The 24620-nt window shown below is 46.5% G+C and overlaps 2 protein-coding genes across 3 annotated transcripts in view; one reads left to right on the top strand and one right to left on the bottom strand.

The window, feature by feature from the left end:
* The first annotated feature begins 9901 nt into the window (after window positions 1-9901).
* Window positions 9902-11345, top strand: LOC146041547 (uncharacterized). The gene is made up of 2 exons (XM_083161504.1): window positions 9902-10121; window positions 11154-11345. The coding sequence occupies exons 1-2, from the start codon at window positions 9902-9904 to the stop codon at window positions 11261-11263; spliced, it is 330 nt and encodes a 109-aa protein (XP_083017630.1). The 3' UTR covers window positions 11264-11345.
* Window positions 11346-19105: 7760 nt separating this feature from the next.
* The window catches only part of LOC146042608 (osteoclast-associated immunoglobulin-like receptor), a 36993-nt gene continuing 31478 nt past the window's right edge, over window positions 19106-24620 (bottom strand). For both annotated transcript variants that reach the window (XM_083162684.1, XM_083162685.1), the window contains exon 7: window positions 19106-20108. In XM_083162684.1, coding sequence (XP_083018810.1) covers window positions 20010-20108 — 99 coding nt within the window. In that variant the 3' untranslated portion in view covers window positions 19106-20009. The remainder of the gene's footprint in view (window positions 20109-24620) is intronic.

Genomic DNA, 24620 nt, shown 5'->3' with positions numbered 1-24620 from the left:
ACCTATCTCCATACTAACACAACAACTAGTTATATAATGTGTGCCAATATTAGGCTTTTCGCTAGTTAGTGCAGGATATCTATAGCACATAGCGTTCCTGGTATTAGAATTAACCAATTTACAAATCCCGCTCCCCGTTATCCAATACATGAGTCCGTACGCGTCATTTCCCCCCTTTGACACGCATAGTACTCAGTTCGTACAGCTGAAAAGTCCGTTCGCGTCACTTCCCCTTTGTGACACGCATAGCCGCTGGTTCACACATAGACGGATCACTTCTGACTTGGACTACCGACTTCCGGTAGCGTATATCCGCTCTGACTCCTCCACATAGTATCGGAGCTATGTCCGGTGTCTGGACTGCATGCAGCTGGAACGCAAGCGGCTTGGGAGCGTACTTCCTGCTTTGGTAATAGGCGGAAGTTGGATTTTGTATGGAACCCGGTATTTGACACGCATACCGGAGTCTATGGTGGCCCGCACATCCCCTCTCTCAGAGATTCATTTTTTCACATAAAACATTAAGAGAAAGAGAGATGAAAATTAATCATAAGGATTATGCGCCATTACCACATTACCATATATATTAGGATATTTCTATTAAAAAACTCACATATATATTAATAAAAATAGGGGACAATTACACATATACTACATATATTGTTAAAATGGAATTACCATATAAAAATACAAAATTTATATAGGGGGATAGATATAAAACTGACATATAAAAATACAAAATTCATATAAGGATACAGAGTTCATATAATGATAAAAACAGGCGACCCATTAATGTATAAGGTACAGAAGGATAGAACCAGCCACCAAAGGATTCATTGTAAGCTTTGATGGTATTAAAAGCTCAGGGAGTTTTTGAGAATAGTAGGTGGGGCTTAAACACACTTTATAGGAACCATTTGAGTTCGAAGTCTGCATTGAGTCCTCGTGGGACCAAGGTCCTCAATGCATGTATCGTCCTCATCTCAGTCCTGGCCAAAGTGGTGTCCCGATCTCCATTCCTCCATTGTGTAGGAACGGTCTTTATGCCACAAAAGGAGACCAAATGTTTAGGGTCTTGGCCGTGCATTGTTTTAAAATGCATCGATACATTATGTGTCTCTAGACCCAACTTAATGTTTCTAGCATGCTCCGCAAGTCTCACCTTAAGCATGCGGGTAGTCTTACCCACATACTGGAAACCACAAGTACACTCCAGTAAGTAAATACAGTGTTTGGAACTACAGGTTATAAAATCCCTGATTTCATATTTTTTGCCAGTTCGATTGGATTTATAATGCGTTATTTTTGTAGTTTCACTTTTACATAATTTACACAGACTGCAGGAGCCGCATCTGTAAAAGCCCTTAGATTTTATGTTCCCTTTGGTGTTTGGGACGTCCGTACCACTGCATCCTTAATATTATTGGCTTTTCTAAATATAAACCTAGGTTTGGCCTCTATTTGTTCTTTTAAAAGTGGATCTTTGGTCAGCAATCCCCAATGCCTTTTAATAATGGCCTCAATCTGTTTATGGTCACTATTAAATTGCGTTACAAAAGGAATGTCATGTATCGGGATCCCGACTGTCAAAATGCCGTCAGCCGGGTGCCCGACGGCCACCCGCTATTTTCCCTCGTGGGGTCCACGACCCCCGTAGAGGGAAAATAGAATAGGTGCCCGCAGCGTGGTGATCGCAGCGAGCCTGCAAGGGGCTTTTTTGCGCTCGCCATGCTGTCTGACTCCGGGCAGTTGGGATCCCGATGTCGGGATAATGACTGTCGGGATCCCGACTGTCGGAGTCTCGTACCACACCCGGTCAGAGGGCAGAGGCGGGAAGTCAGAGCAGTGGCTGAAGGCAGAGCGGTGGCGGTTTAAGGCAGAGCAGCTGAAGGCATGGCGGCAACAGGCAGAATCTCAGTCGACTACAAAAAAAGTGAGACAGAGTTTTTTAAAGGTGCTTTTTTTCTAAGATGCTTAGTAGGGGGGTTTGGGGGGGGGGGGGGGAGGAGCAGGGTCTCTTTATCCCAGCTGAATGGGATGTTGTTTATGGCCCCCATATTTTCTAGAAAGAGTAAAAAAGGTAACACTACTACTATTATTAATTAAAAAAAAAAATTTGGGGGGGGGGGGGGGGACCAGCAGTCATGAGGATGTACTGCCCCAGGGGATGGGGTTTTATTTAACATAGCAGTTTTATTTTTGTCAGCAGAAGGTTAGGTAGCAGATTGGTTGGGCACAGCATATGTGACCCTCAGTATAAGGTGGGTGGGCATAGTTTGCTTTTGTTGGTAGTTTGTCTGATATGCTAAGCCCCTGGCCTATTGCTCTTTACATTATGTATAATATTGTCTCTTCACTGTCACATTGTGAATTTCAGCTAATTCCCTGTGTCCTAATGTGAATTTCGTCTCATTCCCTGTGTCAGAATGTGAATTTAAGCGCATTCCCTGTGTGAGAATGTGCATTTCGAGCACATTCCGTGTGTCAGAATGTGAATTTCTGGCACATTCCCTATGTCAGAATGTGAATTTCCACTCGTTCCCTGTGTCAGAATGTGAATTTCACTCATCCCCTGTGTCAGAATGTGAATTTCGGCTAATTCCCTATGTCAGAATATGGATTTGGGACTCATTCCCTGTGTCAGAAAGTGAATTTTGAGCTCATTCCCTGTGTCAGAATGTGAATTTCAGCTCATTCACTGTGTCCTAATGTTACATTTTGGCACAAAACCTGTGTCCTAATATGAATTTTGGCCCGAAACCTGTGTCCTAATGTGAATTTTGGCTCATACCGTGAGTCCTAATGCGGATTTTGGTCTATTCTGTTTGGCATATTTTTTCACATTTGATTACAGGTATTACCTGTGGGTCCATGGGACCGCAATGGGTAGTACCTGTGCTCCGACGTATGCTAATTTATACCGTGGCTGGTGGGAAAGAGAATGGGTCTTCAACAATGAAAATGAAAAATACACGGACTGTATTATAGGATGGTACCGATTTATCGATTACATCCTGATAATATGGGAAGGTAGCACAGGAGTCTTCAATGAAATGATGGAGAAACTCAACAATAACCCACTGAACCTCAAACTCACCTCATGTGTCAGTAACACTGAAATTTAATTTCTGGAAATGAAAATAAAAAAAAAAACAGAAGACAATACACTAACAACAGACATCTTCCGTAAAGAAACTGCAACTAACAGCATCTTGCACAAGACCAGCTCACACTTTCCTGCCACTTTGAAAGGAATACCCAAAGGAGAATATATTCGCCTACGACGCAATTGCTCTGAGGACAGCGTGTTTGAAATTAGGGCCAAAGAACTAAGACAGAGACTACTCCTGAGAGGGTACAGTAAGAAACTGTTGCAACAAGCATATTATACAGCAAAGAAGACACCAAGAGCAACACTACTTGTACCAAAAACAAGGAAAAAAGAGGACTCTGCACCTAGATTCATCAGCACATATTGTACAGATTGGAAGAACATCAATAAGATTCTGTCCAAACACCAACACATCCTCACAACGGATGAAGACCTAAGAGTAGCAATTGGAGACCGCATTCCTACTAGCTGGAGAAAATCACAGAATCTTAGAAACAAACTAACACAGAGCCATTTCATTTGGAAACACAAGAAACAACCCAACGTGACAGGCGTAAAGCCTTCGAATATGTGGGGAATAGTAAACAATTCACTAACAGATATGGGATGAACACCAGAATTAGATACTTCATCAATTGCGAGTCAGAAGGGGTAATCTATTGCCTGACGTGTCCCTCTAACCTGCAGTACGTAGGGATGACCAAAAGACCATGGAAGAAAAGGATTCTTGAGCATGTGGGCAACATTAAGAATGCACAAAAAGATCTGGACAAAATGAAAAAAGTCACGAGCGTAGCAAGACACTTTCTGAGACACCACCAAAGTAACCTCAAGGGCCTACAAGCTATGAGTCTTGAAAAAGTGACATTGGGCCTGAGGGGTGGAAACATAACAGAAGAACTCCTCAAAAGGAATCTAAACATATTTTTCTCATGAATAGTCTGAAACCAAATTGCCTGAATGAAGAAATAATGTATTCAGCATTTTTGTAGATCAACCACCTTTCTGCCATCACCAACAGATACTCCCTCTGAAAAGTTCTCTCTTACAACTTAAACCACTGTCCAACTCTGAACGCATTAATCCAACAAAGCCACAGAAGGACAAATAACCTTGAATAAACATAATGGAATCAACCAATACTGCACATATACTTGAATCATCACCAACAATGATGATCAAATGAAGACAATCCAGCAGAACATAACAATATTCATGGATGTATAAGACACCATGGAATAAGATATTTGGGTATAACCATCCCATACATTTTCAACTGCATAAAACAAACCAATGGTACCCTGTCATATGATCTTCATACCATAAATTCTGCAAGTTGCAACAAGATAATCATAACACCATACTAGCAGGTTTTCCAACATTGGTTTTTAATATTCTCACCTCACACTATCCTCTAATCAGATCACAACCCTTTATGATTATACACCTTATCTCAAAAAAATTTCCCCATCTCAGCACACTGGTACGATCCCTCTGGATCGGCACAGATTGATAATACACTATCACTTTGGCAGTAATAGCACAACGTAAAGGGAGCAACAGTAAAACAAAGATTGCATCTATAAGACACTCATATCACGCTACATTGCACTGAATATTACACCAATAGGGTTCTTCAATCTCGCACCAAGCACTTTTCACATATTTTCTTAAAGAACTGTTTTGTTTGACACCTGTTATTTGCACCAATTTATTTCACCAATTGACAAATCCCCCACACAATCGTAGCGAACAATCACCCCAAACTAGTGACAACTCCCAATAAGAAACACACTGTTGGAATAAGAACAAGGGGATCGGACCCATATACTAATTCATATATGTATATAATTACCCAGGATCTAGATATGGCAACATACAGTATGCCAGATCACAGACCATCAGCATATGCAGGGGACCGGCAATTCATGTAAAATTCAGTATACAAACACCCAATAATAAGTATAGTATACCATTAAATAACTACACTTAGAATAAAGAATAATGTTGATGCATGTGAACATTGTGAGTAACCCACAATAAACATATAAAATAATTGATTGCTACCTATAACTAGGAATAAAACAGCAATCTTTCAATTCATTAGTGAATGATCCAGACAATTGGATAATAGCATCACATTAAACTTAACATCAGTGAAGTGGTTTAACCTATCATAGCGCGTATTGACTTTTAAAATTTTGAACTGAGGCTTGGGATTGGCTCTTGATAACCACTCCCAAAGGAGGACTTATCCCCTTAAATATAGCAAATGATGGGACACTTAGATTGAGCCTTGACAAAGCTCAAAGAGATCGAAATGCGCATTGGCATATCGCTGTAAACTGTTTTTGTGTTATACCATGTGTTTGCCATAATTTGCATGTTAAATAACTTCATATCGCAGTAGGGTATGCTGGGCAGGGGATTCAGCGTTAACTGCTGTAAGCGTGAGTAACACGCTAGCACACACAGCAAGTGTATGGGAACATATCCCTGTGCTGTGTAGGTGCTGAAGATGGAGATCTCACACAGAGATTCCGCTACTGAACTGTGCATACACGCCGGCACGCAGCTACCATATGGGAATATCTCCACAGGCTGCAAAAGCGCTGAATGCCTGCAACCCCATCTGAACTGTCAGCCCGTTTTAAGCACTTATAGATGAGATCTGTAATGTGCGGCCAGTGTGCACAGTAGAAATACAGACTGTGGCCCTTATTCTGATCGGTGCGGACTTTTCCGCATTCTTTCGGATGGCGTTTTTTAGCCGTCTGCGCATGCGTGGCGATCGCTAGGCGCATGTGCCACGCATGGTCTCCGTACTTGTCCTCACTAATCCCGTACAGAAATGTGCACCGCATACATTCGGGCAATAGGGGTGTGTTATGGGCGTCATGCGGAATGACACAGGGGCGTAGTTTCAAAGTGGGCTAAACTGGGCGGAAACATGGGCGGACACGGGGGAGTACACATATTTTGGTAGGCGTGCATTCGGACAGCACGCCGAATGCACGCAAACAAAAAGGGAAGAAATGTGCGGTGTCCAAAAGGTTACTCTTGCTTTGCGGACACCACTCGGTCATGCGCTAGGCAATCGGAAAGCCTAATCAGGGCGGACGCACCTCAACCAATGTCACCTGAACCCAATACAATCACATACTTTACCCATGACTTGTTAATTACACGCTTCTCACTGCTACAATTGGAAGCATTGCAGCTTAAAGGGAACATTACATGCTGCACTTGTCACACACTTTTACACTGCAAATTATGCACACAAATTAATAATATTAATACTAATACACATGCCACTTCTGCATGTATAAATTAATACAGACATTTGTGGGGCCAAAATAACATTTATTAAACAAACTTTGGCACAAATTTAAAATACATAACAAAACAAATGGTACCATACCAGGACAAAAATTACATAATAAAGAATAAATAGCCACAGCAGAATCATTGGGAACACATCAGGTGGCTTCACAACAAAAGTACAGCACCAACACTTCAAGTACAGCACACTGAAACAGGGCAACAGAGGAACCAAACATGACATTTGAACCGCGGGCAAAAGTGGTGACCCTGGGCACGGATTTGGACACAGGCTGCTGACACACACAGCTCAATGGAAGATTTGGGAAGACATAACGGTGGAGATTAATGGGGACACAAGTTCATTTGCGAGCACGTTTGGCCCTGGCAGGCTCCTTGCCACGTGCAGCAGCTCTTGTGCCTCGTCCACGGCCAGAGGCTGATGGTGGCTCATGTGGAGCACATGCTGGTGAGGGGGTGGATCTTCTTCCCCCTCTGGCAGCAGGGAGTGATGATGTTGGTAATGCACCCAAAGCGGGTGACATTAGGGCCCTATTGCTGGTAACTAGCTCCACCATAAGTTCATTATGGCGGAGGAGGAGGTCGTTTTGCCGCAGGGCTTGATCAGCCAGCACCTGCAGGCTACCAGCAATAGCTTGTTGGCTGGCAGCCATAGCTTGCTGGCTGGCACTCATAGCCTGCAGGCTCTCAGCAATAATCTGCTGGCTGGTGGTCAAACCCTGCAGCACCTCCTCGGCCCTACGCACCCGCTCGAATGCTGACTCTCCCTGCTGCACAATACTATCCAGCACACGGCCCCACATGGACAATTCAGCCGCGGACAATCCCACCGGCTGCTGCTGCACGGGCCTGCTACTGGGGCCAGGTGGCACAGACTCCACAACCTCCTCAAGAGAATCTTGACCAAGCGGTGGTGATGCTGTTGAACAAGAAAATTCCAATTACCACACATTCCATGCAACATTTAAAACATCTACTTATGGCCTGGCAAATAATTACCTTCAAGAGTAGAAGCCATCACTTCCGCTGGGGACTCGCTGTCTATAGTGCTCACCCCCCGGACCTCCTCCACTGCAATACAGCACTGGGCCATCTCTTCCAGGGGGGTGAGCTCCAGCTTGGATGGCATGGGGCCAGCCCCAGAGGTCTGGCTGTGTTGCCACCGGTCGGTCAATTTCTTCTTGAGGTTGCCTTTGAAGTCGTGCCACCTGCAATCAAAGTGTACATATTAATACATGTAACTCCTCATGTTTGCTGTAGCACCCATTGCAATATGATACATAATACAACATGTGCCTACTGACACCAACCTTACATTATATTCATTTTTCATACCAACCCTTAGCAGATACAAAAACAGTCACCCTCCAATAACTATCAATTCAATGTCATGGCCAACATGTCTGTGCCTCCAAGCAACGTGAACACCCATTGCCCAACTAGATCTAATATTGAATGTAAACATTACTGGACTTGTACTACTCTAATGTAACACACATGTACTTGCCTCTTCTTAACATGCTCTGCCTGTCGAACTTGTGGAGCCACTGCATTAATCTCCTCCGTTATCTCCTCCCAGATCTTCCATCTCCTTGTGTGTGTCAACTTCACCGCTGGACACTCAATTAAATCACGTGCCCGGGTCACCAGGATGTCAAGCTCCCGCGGTTCAAATGCCATGTTTCGTGTTGTGGGTTCCCGTGTTGCCCCACTGCGGCCACGGGCACTGGCACGGGCACTGCCACGGCCACGCCCACCGGTTGCTGTACCTGAAGTGCTGGGCTGGCTACTCTGTTGGGAAGCCACCTGCTGTGTTCCCAATGATTCTGCTGAGGATGGCCCAGCTGCTGATTGGCCTGCTGTTGATGGGCCAGCTCGGTCCTCTGGGTTGAGGGGTACATAGGTGGTGTTGGCCTCCATGCGGGACAACAGATTCTGCACCACCTGCTCTTCCTCTGAGTCTGAGCCTGGCATGTTTGCAACAAGTGTTTGCCTTTCTAGGACCACTTTAAATACTATTTCTGTAATTGGCGTTAATCAGCTGCAAGCTGCGTTCCGTACGGCCGCGTCCCGTACGCCAGCGTCAACCGTGCGGCGCATACGGCCCGCCCCTTGGTGTGGAAAAATATTCCCCAAAAACCTGGCAAACTCAGTAAGTCTGATTTATTTGCTAAATGCAGATTCCAACACCAATGACCAAATACAACTGAGGTCAGACATGACATGTATATTTGAATGTACTTCTGTACTGTGCACTTGTTTGCTATGTAGTACAACTGACACTACCCATTCCATATGTCAATCCAGTCCACCACTTAGCCACAAGTAATCAGTGCTAGCATCCAAATCACATGTGAAAGCACTCCACATTCAGGTTAGAAGCTAGCTACTTTTCATTCCACCTCTGTAGTATGGCCCAGTAGAAGGTAAGTGTACACATGGCTGCATGGGCTCATTTTGGGAAAAGGTCTGCCTTCATTATACATTAGCTGTTTGGTACCTTGTTGAGTTAGGTGCAAGTGTCTAGAGATGCACACTATTTCACCTGTTGCTTATACCCATGTTTGGTGAATGTTATAGATTAGATATATGTTGCCATCTTATTTTACACTGTTTAGGATGGGTGTGCGATGCAATGGGTTAGCCGTCTGTTCGGGCGCATACACGCTGTTAGTGTTAAAATGAACAATAAAGTTAATACCAAATATCACTCTGATCAACCAATGACAGCACATGATTGTTAAATTTGTGCCACTCCTAAAATGGCGGCTTATGGCAGAGCAGCACCCTTCTCTGCAGCCGAACTGAGGGCACTGGTCTCCGTTATGGAGAACAGGCTGGGCCGTGCTGGCCCGTTTATTACAAATAGGCAGAAACGTTCTGCCTATGCGGTGGCCCGCCGGCGGATATACGCCCGCACCCATGTGCGGCGGACCATCGCACAGCTTGAGCGGCGGTGGTCCGACCTCCGGCGCAGGGAGCCAGAGAGGCTTCAAAGCATAAGGGCCAGCATTGCTAGATGTGAGTATTTCAACAGTATTTGTACATGATTGCTTACCTGACATTATTTCATCCACTAAGGTCAGCAGCCTGATCATGAGTTAAACATGCCATACAATATATGAGTGCTACTTCCTGATTGACACCCTGTAATGGTCATAAAATATGTTATTGGGGAGGATTAATGCTTGTGATGCTTACAATGGGCCAAATGTCACAGCATACCTGCCATGTTACAGGCTGTGTTTTGTAAAGGCCACTGAGGAGCTGTTTGCATGTACAAGTATCAGTACCTCTAACCTTTGCATTTATAGGTTGATAAGGCTTAATACAAATTACCACTAATTGGCACTTTTTTCGTTTTTCCCAAACACAGCACGTGCACGAGCAAGGCAGGCCCGGGAGGAGGCAGAGGCAGGCCAGGCACAGGAGGAGGCGGAGCCAGCGATGGGCGAGGACGAAGGGGAGGCCCAGGAAAGTGAAGGAGTGGAGGAGGCTGAGTGGCCAGTGGAGGCAGCCGAGGAGGAGGTCGTGGTGGCCGAGGAGGAGGTCCTGGTGGCCGAGGAGGAGGTCGTGGTGGCCGAGGAGGAGGTCGTGGCGGCCGAGGAGGCCCAGGAAGAGGGGGAGGATGAGGAGGCCTGTGTGGTGGAGCAGGCGGCCGAAAGTGGTATGTATACATAAAGATTCGATCTTCCTTTTGTCATCCACTATTTGATATGTAGCACTGTTGATTCAAATGTGTTTGAAAATACTATAAAGGCAAACAACAAATTGGGTAGCAACAGACACACTTTGGGGTTAGATAGGGTGCCCAAACCATACCTTTCATCCTGGACACATATTAATGACACAGGTTGTGCGGATGGCTTTCAGGTCGAATTGAAGTGCCACTGAACCTGTGTAGTTAATCTGTATCCAGGAAGAAAGAGATGAGTTGCTCATGTAAGGGTTACATGTCCCTGCTGGTTGCATACAATGTGTAGGCTCATATAGGTGAGTAGAGTTTACTGGTGAATGATCTTTGTAAACTAGATTCCGTATGGCATAAATGGAGTATGGCCAGGCGTGGCTTAGACTGGAGTAACAAGTGGTGAGTGCCCCTGGGCCCTCCTCTAGCTAACCACCCCCTGCGGTCTGCATGTATGTTTTGCACCATAATTGTGTGTGTATTTGGTGTTAGTAATGCTTTTGAGCATGGGAGTGGGTTAGTGCTGCAGCTTCCCCTAACTGGCATTCTGACAATGATTTCTGGAGCAAAATATCAGCAGCCAAGCCATGCTTGATTGCACAAATGTACTGAGCATTCCTGAGAGTTGTGTCACTCCCCTGCCAGGCTCCATCATATAAGAGACACTGAACTTTGTTAGCCGATTTGTGATTGGGGCTGCGCGTGGCATGCTTCTCAGAGCTTAGTCATGGGTGGGTTTGGATTGAAAAGGAGCAGTATGACTGTGAGGTGTTCTACAGAGTAAAGGGTAGAGGGCCAAAATCAGGCTTTCTATGTAGTATGTATGCATGTATGTATAGGTGTATGTCTCATATATATAGGTAGATATGTGTGTATATATATCTAGTTTTATATATATATATATATATATACACACACCTCTCAGAATGCATGTTTCAAATGTAGGTTTGACTATGTTAAATGTATGCAGGAATATCATTAGTCATTTTTAATTTTTAATTTCCTCAACAGATGAGCCTGCCCAAGCAGAGGAGGGTCGCCGTGGGGCCCTCGTAAGACTGCGAGGCCTGATGCGCCTCATGCTGGAAGAAATGGACCGGCTAATAGATGCAGAAGATTAAATTTTTTTTTTTTTGGCATTTGTTTATTAATAAATGGTTATTTAAAGTTGAAAGTTGTCAGTGTATTTTTCTAACATGCTAAAGTATATGTGTAAGTTGTTTAAAATGTTTAAAATAAGCAAAATGTACATAGTGTATATAGATGTATGTTAGGGTCACAGGCTGTAAGGGTTAATGTGTGTCATGAATGTAGTAGGAATGTGGGTCAGTATAGATGAGCATTTAATTGATTGAAATTGCTAACAATCCCTTTTTCAGGAGGTTGCCTAATAGCCTAAGTGGGTCATGTGATCGCTATGTGTACTTAGTACAAAAGTGTTGGATTGTGCGTAAATACTCCGCATCGGGGCGTACGGACAGCTTTCCGTACGTTCTGACGCTGTAAGACCGTGCTTGTGCGGGAAGACCGTGCAAGAATCTGTACGTTTCCCCCGCACACGCACGGTTTCTATGTCGTCCGTACACACGCCCTGTTCTTAAAGAGTGACTCCGTCCGAATGCGGAGGACACGTGGGCGTTTCTACGGACGATGGCCGCACGCTGCCGCACAGCGATGCGTGCGGCCCGCACCGAAAGAATTCGGGAATATCCGCACCGATCAGAATAAGGCCCTGTGTACCAAATAGTTGCATTTACATTGGGGATATTCATTTAAATACCACCTTATATGAACTACTAGCCCGCTCTGAGTGCTTACAGATGCAACCTGCTATTTGCGGCCAGGGTACAAACTAGAAATACAGACTGTGTATCCAACTGTTACCCGCACATTGGGGATAGTATTCTAAGTGCCACCCCATCTGAATTATCAGCCCACTCTGAGAGCTTGTAGATGCGATCTGTAATTTGCGGCTAATATGCACAGTTGAAATACAGACTGTGCACTAAACTACTGCATGTACATTAGGAAATTTGCAATGTGCGGCCAGTGTGCACAGTAGAAATACAGACTGTGTACCAAACAGCTGCATTTACATTGGGGATATTAATTTAATTACCACCCTATATGAACTACTAGCCCGCTCTGAGTGCTTACAGATGCGACCTGCTATTTGCGGCCAGGGTACACACTAGAAATACAGACTGTGTATCCAACTGCTACCCGCACATTGGGGATAGTATTCTAAGTGCCACCCCATCTGAATTATCTGCCCGCTCTGAGTGCTTGTAGATGCGATCTGTAATTTGTGGCTAATATGCACAGTTGAAATACAGACTGTGCATTAAACTACTGCATATACATTAGGAAATTTATTCTAAGTGTCACCTACTAAGGGGGATATTCAATCGCCATCGAGCATCTCCCGTGGGGGAGATGCTCGACGGACCCTATTCAATGCTGTCTTCCCCGGCAGCATTGAACAGGGTTTCCCGGCAGAACGAGCCCGACATCTCTAGCTGTCGGGCTCGTTCTGCCGAGAACAGCCGGGAAGTGACGAGCTGCCGGCTGCAGCTCGTCACTTCCCGGCCGCAACTCGCGGCCACGCCCCCTTCTCATCCCGCTGCAGGCGGGACATTGAATCCCGCCTGCATGTTCTCGGTCGAGCTGACTGAGAACAGGACTGGGTCACGGCGGGCGAGCAAGCTCGTCTGCCGTGACCCGAAGATTGAATACCCCCCTATGACATATTGCATATCAAGTACTAACATCTTGCTATCAGTTTTAAAATATGTGCAAATAAAGTGTGTACACCAAGCACAACCTTTCACAAATATCACATGACAACCCTGATGAGGTAAAAGAAAGTACCATTTGTAATAAATCCTGACTGAAAATTCTTCCAGCCAGACAGATTAATTGTGGCTTCAAAGAGAATAATATCCGATTTGTTGCAACAGTGCATGCCAATTTATTGCAACAGTGTTTGCCAATAACTCTAAACCACAACAATTACCAAACCAGCCATACAGGCTGAAGTGATACAGATCTAGCATTAAATACAGCACACACAGTGGCCCTATATCGCTCTATAGAAAGGCACACATCGGTATAATAACACTGCTACTTATCAACAAAAGTACCAGAATAAACCAGACTTAATTAACAGTTTACAGATTTTAATCTTATTTTCTTTCTATTCTATATTCATTACTTTGTTTTTATACTTCGCCATCGATACCCCTTATACAGGGACATAATATATCAGGTCAGAAACAATTAATAAATTAAAGGATGGCTTTTTAACTTTAATCGTCAACTAATAAAGATACTATCATACATTATATACTTTTTAGGTCCCACGGGACAAGGTGGATGAGGAGTGCATCCTAGTTAAACTGATTTCTTTCTCTTTTTTCGTTTAAGTCATATTCTAAACCAGTTGAGAGCACCCACAATTGGAGAGGAATAATATATATAAAAACCCTCTCTGTTGAAGAAAAATTATTTCCATCCACAAATCATTGGCATCCTAGTACATTATATAGTGCGGGTCTATTTCTCTTTTTCTGTGTTTGGCATAATGTGTAAGGGGCGTATTGCACTGAGAAGGGAATATTCTTTGCACATGGGGAAATGCCAGTAGATCACCGGTAAAGGCCCCCATACACTAGGGCGACTTGTCCTTAGGACAAGTCGCCCCCGACTTCCCCCTGAGCTTCCCCGGCTGCTCCCCGGGGGAGCTTGATTAGATTGGCACTTGATGTGCCATTTTTTACATGTGATAAATCGTCTCGGTTTATCACATGTAAAAAACCCGGGGAGCAGGGGGGGGGGGGTACAGAGGTGGGAGCAGGGGGGCTGGGGACGCTGCGGGGGACAGCGTCTGTGTCCCCCGCTGCTGAGGACGCTGCGGGGGACAGCGTCTGTGTCCCCCGCTGCTGGGGACAGCGTTTGTGTGCCCCGCTGCTGGGGACAGCGTTTGTGTGCCCCGCTGCTGAGGACGCTGCGGGGGACAGCCTCTGTGTCCCCCGCTGCTGGGGACAGCGTTTGTGTGCCCCGCTGCTGGGGACGCTGTGGGGGACAGCGTCTGTGTCCCCCGCTGCTGGGGACGCTGCGGGGGACACAGGCGGCATAGAGCCGGGCAGGGGGAGCCGGCGGGAGCTGTCAGTGTTGAATAAAAAAAAAACCCCATACAATGCATGGGCAGCCTGTGATTGGCTGAGCGCTCTCTCAGCCAATTGCTGACTGGCTAAGAGAGCGCTCAGCCAATCACAGGCCGCCCATGCATTGTATGGGCTTTTTTTTTTTATTCAACACTGACAGCTCCCGCCGGCTCCCCCTGCCCGGCTCTATGCCGCTTGTGTCCCCCGCAGCGTCCCCAGCCCCCCCTGCTCCCTCTACCGCCTCGCCGCCCCACTAGGTCCCAAGTCGGGTGGTCGGACGTGCAGCAGGTCCGACCACCCGACGCAGATCCGATGCGCACAGGACCGCGCATCGGATCTGAGGGGACATCAAAACTAGCCGATTTTGGTCCGATTTCGGCCAGATCCGACTGATCTGGCTGAAATCTGACCAAAATCGGCTAGTGTATGGGGGCCTTAAGTGTACAAAAAGTAGATCCCGGGTTAGAAAAGTCCAGCCACTCCTGTATTAAGCCTTAACAAGAGATACATGCAAGGGTGATAAGGAAAGATAAATGTCCAGCCAATCACCTCCTAACTGCCATGTTACCGGCTGTGTTTGAAAAAAAGTCAGTAAGGAGCTGATTGGCTGGAGGTTTATGTCTCTTTATCACCCTTGCATTTATCTCTTGTTAAGGCTTAATACATCTGCTACATAGGGCCTGATTCAGACTGGTTCGCTAAGCTGCATATACTCGCAGCCTAGCGAACAGGTAAATGCAGCCGGACGGAACACCCCTCCTGCCACGCAAATCCCCTCAGTAGCATGCGAGGGGATATGTAAACACATCCTTTGTATGACACCGAACTGAGGAGAAATCATTGCAAGGTCGCTGACCATGGAATGAGTTCTGCAGCCTTCGGTCTGAAAAGTAAGACAATAATTACTTTTCAGTTGGCCACTGATCTCCGAGTTCGGGACGGGGGCTGGCATAATGTGAAGTCAGCCACCTGCCCATAGCAGGCATCGACATAAAATGCTGGGCGTTCCCCTGCTCCAGGTGTGATTCACTGTAGTAGATTCTACTGTGAAAAGTGAATATTGTAATGGTCGGGAAGTGTCAGGTTTTGGTGTGGATTTGTCTCCAACAATATGGGAGAAGCAGTAAATGAAAAGGAAGTGTTAGTATATAGCAGGTGATTCAGGTTAGTATGCAAAGCACATATGGGGGCCGATGCAGGTTGGCTTGATAAGCTGCAAAGATCACAGCTTAACGTGTGCCTGAGATGCCACCCTCCAACAGACCCGGGCCTGGATAAAAAGTACCCGCTCCCCCCCCCCCCCCCCCCCCTCTCGATGGCACAGGCTGCAGCTGAAATCATTAGATCAAACAAAAGCCAGTGGAAACGAACTTTTATTTGCGAGCGACGGGATCAAGCGATGGCTCTGGCAGGCATTGACCCGCCCGCATACCCATGGGGCTGCCCATCCTTTTTCTGGGGATGCTTATAATACACCGGGCGTTCCCATGGGTTATCAACACCGCCATCCGCTCCCAGCCCACCCCGATGCTTATGGACAGCTCAGCGACTATGCAAGTTGCCAAAGCCATTCGCAAAGTGGAGCTGCACATGAGCATAATAGAGCATGCGCAGTCCCCCAAACATCGGGACAGGGCCGAACTCGCTAAATAGCAAGACAACTAGAACCCGGATGGGGGCAGGTGCATGATTTGTGCGCCCAGGTGCATCCCCATGCGAATGCAGGCGGGCCGATGCCTGCTGGGGGCAGGCAGCTGACGTCACATGACATCATCACCTGCCCCGTTCTCAGAGCCACACTTATATTTGCAAACAGGGGGAAAATCATTTGATGGTCGGAGGCCAATACGCTCCTGTGCAAATGGATGTTTATGCTAAACATCCATTCACATTGTGGCAGGGATGTTCACACAGAGGCGGGGGGTGGACATTTACTCACCGGGTGGGTGGGGTTAGTGGGCTTGCTAAGCAGCGAATATTCATGATTAGTGAGCCTTCCCGAATCAGGGCCCAAATGTGATTTGCATACCAACCTGAATCACCCCCATAGTTCCTTCTCATGAAGGATAAGTAATGAGTTGCAATGTTACCATGAGTACTAGGCATTTAAAAAGAGAGGATGGTTTTAATAGAACAGTATGATACAGTGCAGTCAAACAGGAATAATTGTAAGCCAAAGGTTACCAAACTGTGTGCCGTGGCACCTTGGGGTGCCTTGGAATAATTGCAGGGGTGCCTTGTGTGATCCAGGGCCAACTAAAATTATTTATTTTTCCAATCATAAAATATGTGAACAAACCTAAATTAATCTTATTATTGTTTCATAATTTTCTCAATAAGAAACTTTTGGCCTAGGAGCGCCATGAAAGAAATTCTGAGAAATTTTCCTCCCCTCCCAAACCCCCCCACCCACCGATGCATGTGAGCGGGGGACCCAGCGAGGAGCCGCACCCCCTCTCTCTTACTTCAACTTTTGTGAGCAGGAGACCCGGCGGGGAGACAGTATTTGTTGGTGCCACCCAGTGGTGCAAGTAGGAAAAAGGTCTTAGTGGTACTGTGCCGCGGCGAAAAATGGGCGTGGTCAGGGGTGTGACCAGGGGCGTGGTCATATGACACTAGGGGGAGTGGCTGGAATATTGCACGCCAAAGGCACACGGCCAAAGTTTACACAGTAATGCCTGTTACGCGTCACACACCCAATACATATGACCCATACCATAATGCCCGTTACACATTATTCCCCACACCATAATGCTCATTACACCGCACAACTGATGCCCATTACTAATAGGCCCACACAGTGCCAGATATGCCCCCACAGTGCCCCAGTGCCAGATATATGCCCCCACAATGCCACACATATGCCCCCAGTGCCAGATATGCCCCCACAGTGCCACACATATGCCCCCAGTGCCAGATATTCCCCCACAGTGCCACACATATGCCCACAGTGCCACCCATATGCCTCCAGTGCCAGATATGCCCCCACAGTGCCACACATATGCCCCCATTGCCACATATGCCCCCACAGTGCCACACATATGCCCCCAGTGCCACATATGCCCCCACAGTGCCACACATATGCCCCCAGTGCCACATATGCCCCCACAGTGACACACATATGCCCCCAGTGCCACATATGCCCCCACAGTGCCACACATATGCTTACAGTGCCAGATATGCCCCCAGTGCCACACATATGCCCCCAGTGCCACACATATGCCCCCACAGTGCCCCACATATGCCCCCAGTGCCAGATATATGCCCCCACAGTGCCACACATATGCCCCCAGTGCCAGATATGTCCCCAGTGCCAGATATAATATGCCCCCACAGTGCCACACATAAATGCCCCCACAGCAGCACAACTCACCAGTGCTGGCTGTGTCCGGGGCAGTCAGGTCCTCTCCCCCCTGGCCCCTATAGTCCCCCGCTGTTCTGCTTCCTGAATCCCTGGGGAGGGGAGGGAAGGGAGCGCATCTCCCGACTCTTCTGCCTATCTCGCGGGCTGGCTCCTGATTGGCTGCCAGCCCGCGAGCGCTGATTGGCTGTCGCCTGACAGCCTGGTCTGAGTGACACAGGGAGGGGAGGGAGAGAAGCGCAATGCGCTCCCCTCCCCTCCGCTCCGAAAGCAATCAGCTGTGGCGGGGCGGCGAAAACCACGCCCCCCGCCACTTACATATGCGCGCATGCGCATTAAACACTTGGGGGCAGATTTGTTATGGCGGTACGGGGTACCGGCAGTATTTCTTTTAATGGTACGCCGTACCACCCCGTACCGCCATACTTGCAGCGCTGGACTGCCACCTGACTTCTTCCTCCGCCCTCGCAACAGAGCTGCACCTCTCTTCTTGCTGCCCAACCTTATTGCATGCACTCTGCATCCTCTCCACGAGTTATACAATTACCTGCCCAACGAGGTATACAATGTTGCTGCCGGCTGCCACTTGTTTTGCCTGTCATGTCTGTAACTCCGGTGGCCTGTAGAACAGCGCTACTGCATCTTTATATCATGGCTACTGGGAGGCTGTAGAGCAGGTGCAGGTTTTCAGGATACTGCAAAGCTGTAGAGTACGTGTAGGTTAACAAGATGCTGCGAGGCTGGCACGTGCAGGATTTTAGTGTGCTGCAAAGACGCATAGCCATACCTCCCAACTGTCACGATTTTAGAGGGACAGTCCCGATTTTCGGGTCCTGTCCCGCTGTCCCACCCGCGGCAGGCATTGTCCCGCTGCGGGGGGGGGGGGTGACAGTTGGGAGACCCCCAATCTAGTAGAATAGACGCTGTGCGCATGCGCACAGCGTCTATTCTCGTATGAAAATGAGGTCGCGGCTAATTAGCATATGCGCGCCCTTTTCATACGGACAGAAGTTGGGAGGTATGGCATAGCCATGAGCGATACCCTAGCGTTATCGGTGCATACCACCTTAATGTTAATGTTTTTTCATATGCAGCAAACCGGAGGTGGGGCTTTGCTGCATATGAAAAATGGGGATTTTACAGCATTTTTTTTTTATGCATCTCGCCCCAGATCTCCACAGCAGTTTCATGGTGTTCAGCTCCACGTGAGGAACCTGGGACAGTGACAGCTGCTGAGCATTAAAGTTCCTTGTCAGCTTCTATATTAGTGTACATAGGCCACACTGTGCATTGTGGGTAACAATTTTTCATTTGTAAGTAACAACAATTTAATCGTATCTTTTTTTCTAAAGGTTTCTCCCTCATCTCATTAAAGTAGAGCAATAAAAGGTTTTATAAATAAAGACAATTTTATTTTCTCTGTTCTCTGCAAAATGTTTTATTTTATTAAATTACCCTGAGGAAAATATTACAATTAAGAAGCTCAAAACAAACCCCAATGAGCAAACTTTTTGTCTTAATGCATCATTTAATATGTACAACAACAAACACAATTATTAAAACACAATATAATAATGCTAGCTGAGGGACTTGGTGTTCGTGGGTTTGTGCAATTACAGTAGCATTACTTGAACTTTATCCTTCTCTTGTGTTAAGTTTGACAGCTCTTCCAGCAGACCCAGGAGGTGGCTGCCTAGTGTCATATGAAGTTCTCATCCAAATCCGTCCAGAGGAAGGCACTGAACACGCTCCCCATGCCCATGGTGTGCCCATCGTACACCTGCAGTTGGCTCCTGGATCTGACCAGATTGCTATCTTAAACCTCATGATCTCGACCCCTTCTATGTTATGTCACTTTGCCATATCTTGCTTCCCTGACCCACTTTGTGTAGTGGCCGGATCACTTTTTTGGGCCCCCGGGACGCCTAATCTGGCCCTAATCAAGCCACCTCGAGTTGATTTTGTCCAAATCAGTCCAACAGTGTCCGAATGCTTACCGGATAAACAAACAGACAAATAACAGACGACAAGTATATAAGGAACTGGTACTGTATATAATTCATATTTTCAAGACAGCATCATTTTTTTTTTTAGCAAATAAAAGCATAATGTATTTATAAAAATATATATCAGGGATACAATGAAGGTCCAATGCACTGTTTGTGAGAGATACACAGCTGGTATATGGTAATATGGTTTATATGGCTATGACTAACTATGTATAGTGCATGGCTGCTCTCCAGAAACATGTTCTACACTTTGCTCTGCTGCTGATTCATGAAGTTGAATTGGAAGACATTAGCCTTCACCGCTGTCTCCTTTCCATGATATCCTCCCTGATTACAGCACTTCTGGAGTCTCCACCTTCTCCAGAGAGGAGTAATTGTCTGTGTCAGGTAGAGCCTCACTCAACTCATCTCCAGTCTTCATTATTACCATCTGCAATAGAAAACATTGGCATGTTACATCTATATCATGCTGTGTACTGTATATCAAAAAAAGCCATGTGTCCTATAAGATATTGCTCTGATCATGTGCTCATACTTATTTTAATTTAGATATTGTTTTTTTTTTGTGCATTTAGCACCCACCCCTACAATCCTTAAGCAATTGCTATGTTATCCTTTGTGGACAAAACCTAATTGGCATGTATGGAAACATAGGGTGACATTTAATAGGATGCGATTTTTAGAAACATTTTGAAATTGCATCATGGGTGACATTTAATAGGGAGTGGCGTTTTTGGCAATTTTTTTCAGATATCTGCGATCTGTGCATGGTTCTGTGCATGGTTCTGGTGTTAAAAAAAGAGTTAAACAAAAAAAGTAGAAAAAAAACGGCGTGGGGTCCCCCCCTCTTGAGCATAACCAGCCCTGGGCTCAAAGAGCCAGTCCTGGTTTCAAAAAATCACGGGGCTTAACAAAGTCTTCCCCTGTCTGTGGCATTACCCTGCTGGCTGGTTGGGCCCGGTGCTGGTTCTTGAAAAACGGGGGACTCCTACTCATTTTGTCCCCCATATTTTGGGAACCAGGACCGGCCCTTGAGCCTGGTGCTGGTTTAATAAAATCCTGGGGACCCCTATTTGTTCAGCCCCGTGATTTTATGGAACCAGGACCGGCTCTTTGAGCCTGGGGCTGGTTATGCTCAGGAGGGGGGACCCCACGCTGTTTTTTTTTTTTTTTTCAATTTTCTTTTAACACAAAATCGTACATTTCTGAAATTGTGGCGATTTTCAAGACTGAAAATCGCACATTTTCATGACTACAAATCGCACAATATCGGACAATATCGCACTTTATCGCGCTTTTTGACGCAAATTTGCATCTCATTAAATATGCGAATTCACAGCAAAAGTGCGATTTTTTAAAAGTGCGATATAGGGTGACTAAGGAGAAAGGCCCTTATTCAGATCTGATGGCAGTACAAATTTGTTCTCAAAATGGGCAAAACCATGTGCACTGCAGGTGGGGCAGATGTGCAGAAAGAGTTACATTTGGGTGGGGTGTGTTGAAACTGAAATCTAAATTGCCGTCCAAAAATAATGCAGACTGTATTTACCCTGCACAGAAACAAAATAACTCACACAAATCTAACTCTCTCTATACATGTTACATCTGCCCCACCTGCAGTGCACATGGTTTTGTCCATTTGAGGAATTTGCATCTAAGAGTGAACTAGAATAAGGCCCAAAATCACACTTTGTAAACGCCCCTTATTGCACTGGAGTTGGCTACCTCTGCACTAGATGATTTTCAGATGAAAATGGCTTATTTTGGCAATTTTGAGTGATTTTCAGCTGAAAATCATCCAGTGTGTATGGGCCACCGATGGCAGACTAGCGATGATGCGTGCTCCTGCATCATCGCTAGCAAAGTCTCACGTCGGCTGGTTTTACCAGCAAGTCTAGCAATGATGGATGGTTTTTCATCCATCATTGCTGTGTGTTCTCCCCTACGGCCGCCGGGCTGAATAACTAGCCACTTTGAGCCTGGTGGACCGCCCTTCTGCCTCCCCTTCTCCCTCCCCCTGAAGTGCTGCAGCTTCCTCCCCCTGCTCTGTATACTTACGCCGCACGGAGCAGGTAGGAAAAGCCACCATCATTCGCCCTTCTGTCCGTCAGCCCGACCCCGTCCGCAGCACCTCCTGCTCCCCTTCTCCCTCTCCCATCTGGTCAGTCAGCCACAGAAGCTCCAGCTCCCACATCTGTGGCAGCTGCCGCTCCCCTGCCCACATCAGCACAGAAATACAACTGTCCACGCCTACAGCAGGGCAGAATGCTTCTGTACCACTGTGACAGCACGATTCTCACAGCGGAGGAAACCAGCTCACTTCGCAGTCAGTGCGGGGTGAGCTGCTGCAGGGGAGAGACGGAGATAACGCTGGAGACTGGATTTGTAAATATAGGTGTAAAATTAGTGTGTGCATAATAAAGTTTTACTTTTCTCTGTGTCTGTGTTTTAGTTAATATTCTTTTTACAGGTGGACAACAAGTCCAAGGGGGCCCATTAATGCCCCTTATGTTGGGACTTGTGGTTCGCCAAGTCCCAACGACTTGTAGTTCACCTGTAAAAGGCAATGTTTTTTTTTACACTTTAACGCATATCAGCCCGGTATCCACAGCCCTCGGACGCCGGAGACAGCCTCAGGCTTCAGCCCCGGATGGGTGAAGTCTGGAGGGATGACTCCTTCATTAGGGGTGTCACCACTCCCCAGGTACCTGTACAGGGCTGACCAGCCACAGTGAAGATGATACGGCCGGGGGACCTTATGTAAAAAGTGTCCCCCGGCTGTGGCATGACACTGCGGGCTGTTGGAGCCCGGTGCTGGTTCCAAAATATGGGGGACCCCCAGTTTTTTTGTCCCCCGTATTTTTGGAACCATAACTGGTCCAAGAGTCCGGGGCTGGTTTCAGAAATACGGGGGACCGCTACACTTTTTGTCCCCCCGTATTTTTGGAACCAGCTCAAGGAGGGGGGACCCCACGCCTTTTTTTTTTTTTTTTACTTTTACACATTTTTTAAGATCTCAATGATCTGTCAAATTCGCCAGTCAGAACCAGGTCTATTTTTTGGGGTGATTTTTGGTAAAGTTTACCCTATTACATTTGCAAGTTGTATACTTTATAATAGAAAACATCTAGAAGTGATGTTTACCGCAAATCGCACTCTGTTAAATTCGGCCATTTTTACCAAAAAATCACACATGTCTAGAAAATCGCACCCTATTACAATTCACCCCAGATGTACCATCAGCTCTTGCATGTGCAGTTTTGCGGAGAATGGCATGTTAAAGAAAAATTACCTATACATCAGTAATACAGGAATAGGAGGTGTAAATGATATATGATATATGACTATATGTTAATTTATATTCTTCCTTTTCCCCAATTTTCCTTGCTTAATACTTGCACACACCACCAATGGGATATTATCTTCATACATAGGCGGAAATTTACTAGGGTTAATATGCCTGAAAAATGCAAATGCGACTGCCTATACGTATTTTCAGCATTTACTATGCCAAAAATACGTCAATTCGTATTCATGGCACATTCGTATTTGTAGTTACGAATATGAAAGCATACACCATTGAAAGAATACGAGTAGGAATCACCATTCAGTAGATTAGCGGGACACGGCCTCTAATACCCCTTTCCCACTGCAGCTCTTAAATGGTAATTTGCCATTTTTTTTGCCTTTTTAAACTAGTAGAGCTGCAGTGGGAATGCTCCAGGTTGCTGTACCCGTTTAAAAATACCGGATTTTTTTTAAACGAGTAAAAAGCAGAGTTTTACCCGTTTAAAAGCAGTTTTTTCGGCAGTGGGAAAGGGGTACCCCTTTTACCGTTAAAAAAAACAGCATTGGGTCCCCCCCCCCCCACTGCCGTAACCAGCACCAGGCTGTAAGAGCCGGGGCTGGTATTAAAAAATCAGGAAACCCGACAAATAGGACTTCGCTGATTTTTTAAAACCAGCCTCAGGCTCCAGGTCCGGGGCTGGTTCCCAAAATACGGGGGACAAAATGACTAGGGGTCCCCCGTATTTTAAGAACCAGCCCCAGGCCAAACCAGCCAGCAGGGTAATGTCACAGCCGGGGGACATTTATTAGATAAGGTCCCGCGGCCAAAACATTCATCCCTACTGACCAGTCAGCCTGGCCAGGGGCCCTGGGGGAGTGGGGACCCCCCAATTAAGGGGTCCCCCCCTCCAAGACTTGCGGTGCGGTGGTCACCGGGCTGATTGAGTGTAAAAAAATAGAATAAACTATTGTATTTTACTGTGGAACTATGAGTCCCAGCAAGCCTCCCCCGCATGCTGGGACTTGGAGAACCACAAGTCCCAGCATGCGAGGCATTAAAGGGCCCGCTGGCACTTGTAGTTCTACAGTAAAATAAATAGTTAAATAAACACACACTGACAACACAGAAAAATAAAAGTTTAATACATACATTACACAAACACACTGATACTTACCTATCTTGAGCCCGTAGGTAGGTCCCTGGGTCTGAGGTCCGGGGCTCCAGGGCTGCAGAGTTCGGGGTCCTGGGGCCTTGGTTCCGGGGTTGGTCTGGGGCGCCAGGGCTGAAGGGTCCAGGGTCCTGGATCCAAAGAAATCCATGGGGGACCTGTGGAAGGAAATCCTACTCATCAGGTCCTCTGGCGAATATCCCGTCATCTTCTCTGTCTCCGCTGTAGTCCAACGCATCAGCCGCCGGTACCCCGCTCACGGACTGAGAGGCGCAGAGATGTTTCATCTTCCGCGCTTCTCATCCGAATGATTCTATTGGCCGCCTAGCGGCCAATCAGAAGCCGAGAAATTCGGGCAGCCAATAGAATCATTTGGATGAGAGGCGCGGAAGATTAAACATCTCTGTGCCTCTCAGTCCGATCGGGTACCAGCGGCTGATGCGGTGGACTACGGCAAAGAAAGAGAAGATGACGGCATCTTCACA

This window comes from Crinia signifera, chromosome 19 (genome assembly GCF_055691185.1).
Source record: "Crinia signifera chromosome 19, ASM5569118v1, whole genome shotgun sequence".
In the NCBI taxonomy this organism is placed as follows: domain Eukaryota; kingdom Metazoa; phylum Chordata; class Amphibia; order Anura; family Myobatrachidae; genus Crinia; species Crinia signifera.
The sequence above is the reverse complement of the archived record's forward strand: the minus strand, read 5'-3'. Positions and strand labels throughout refer to the sequence as shown.

Bases quoted from the DNA above. Each gene is read 5' to 3' on its own strand.
- LOC146041547 (XM_083161504.1), top strand. From the start codon at position 9,902: ATGGGCGAGGACGAAGGGGAGGCCCAGGAAAGTGAAGGAGTGGAGGAG. The intron at 10,122-11,153 runs GTATGTATACAT...TTTCCTCAACAG, and splicing joins GGAGCAGGCGGCCGAAAGTG to ATGAGCCTGCCCAAGCAGAG.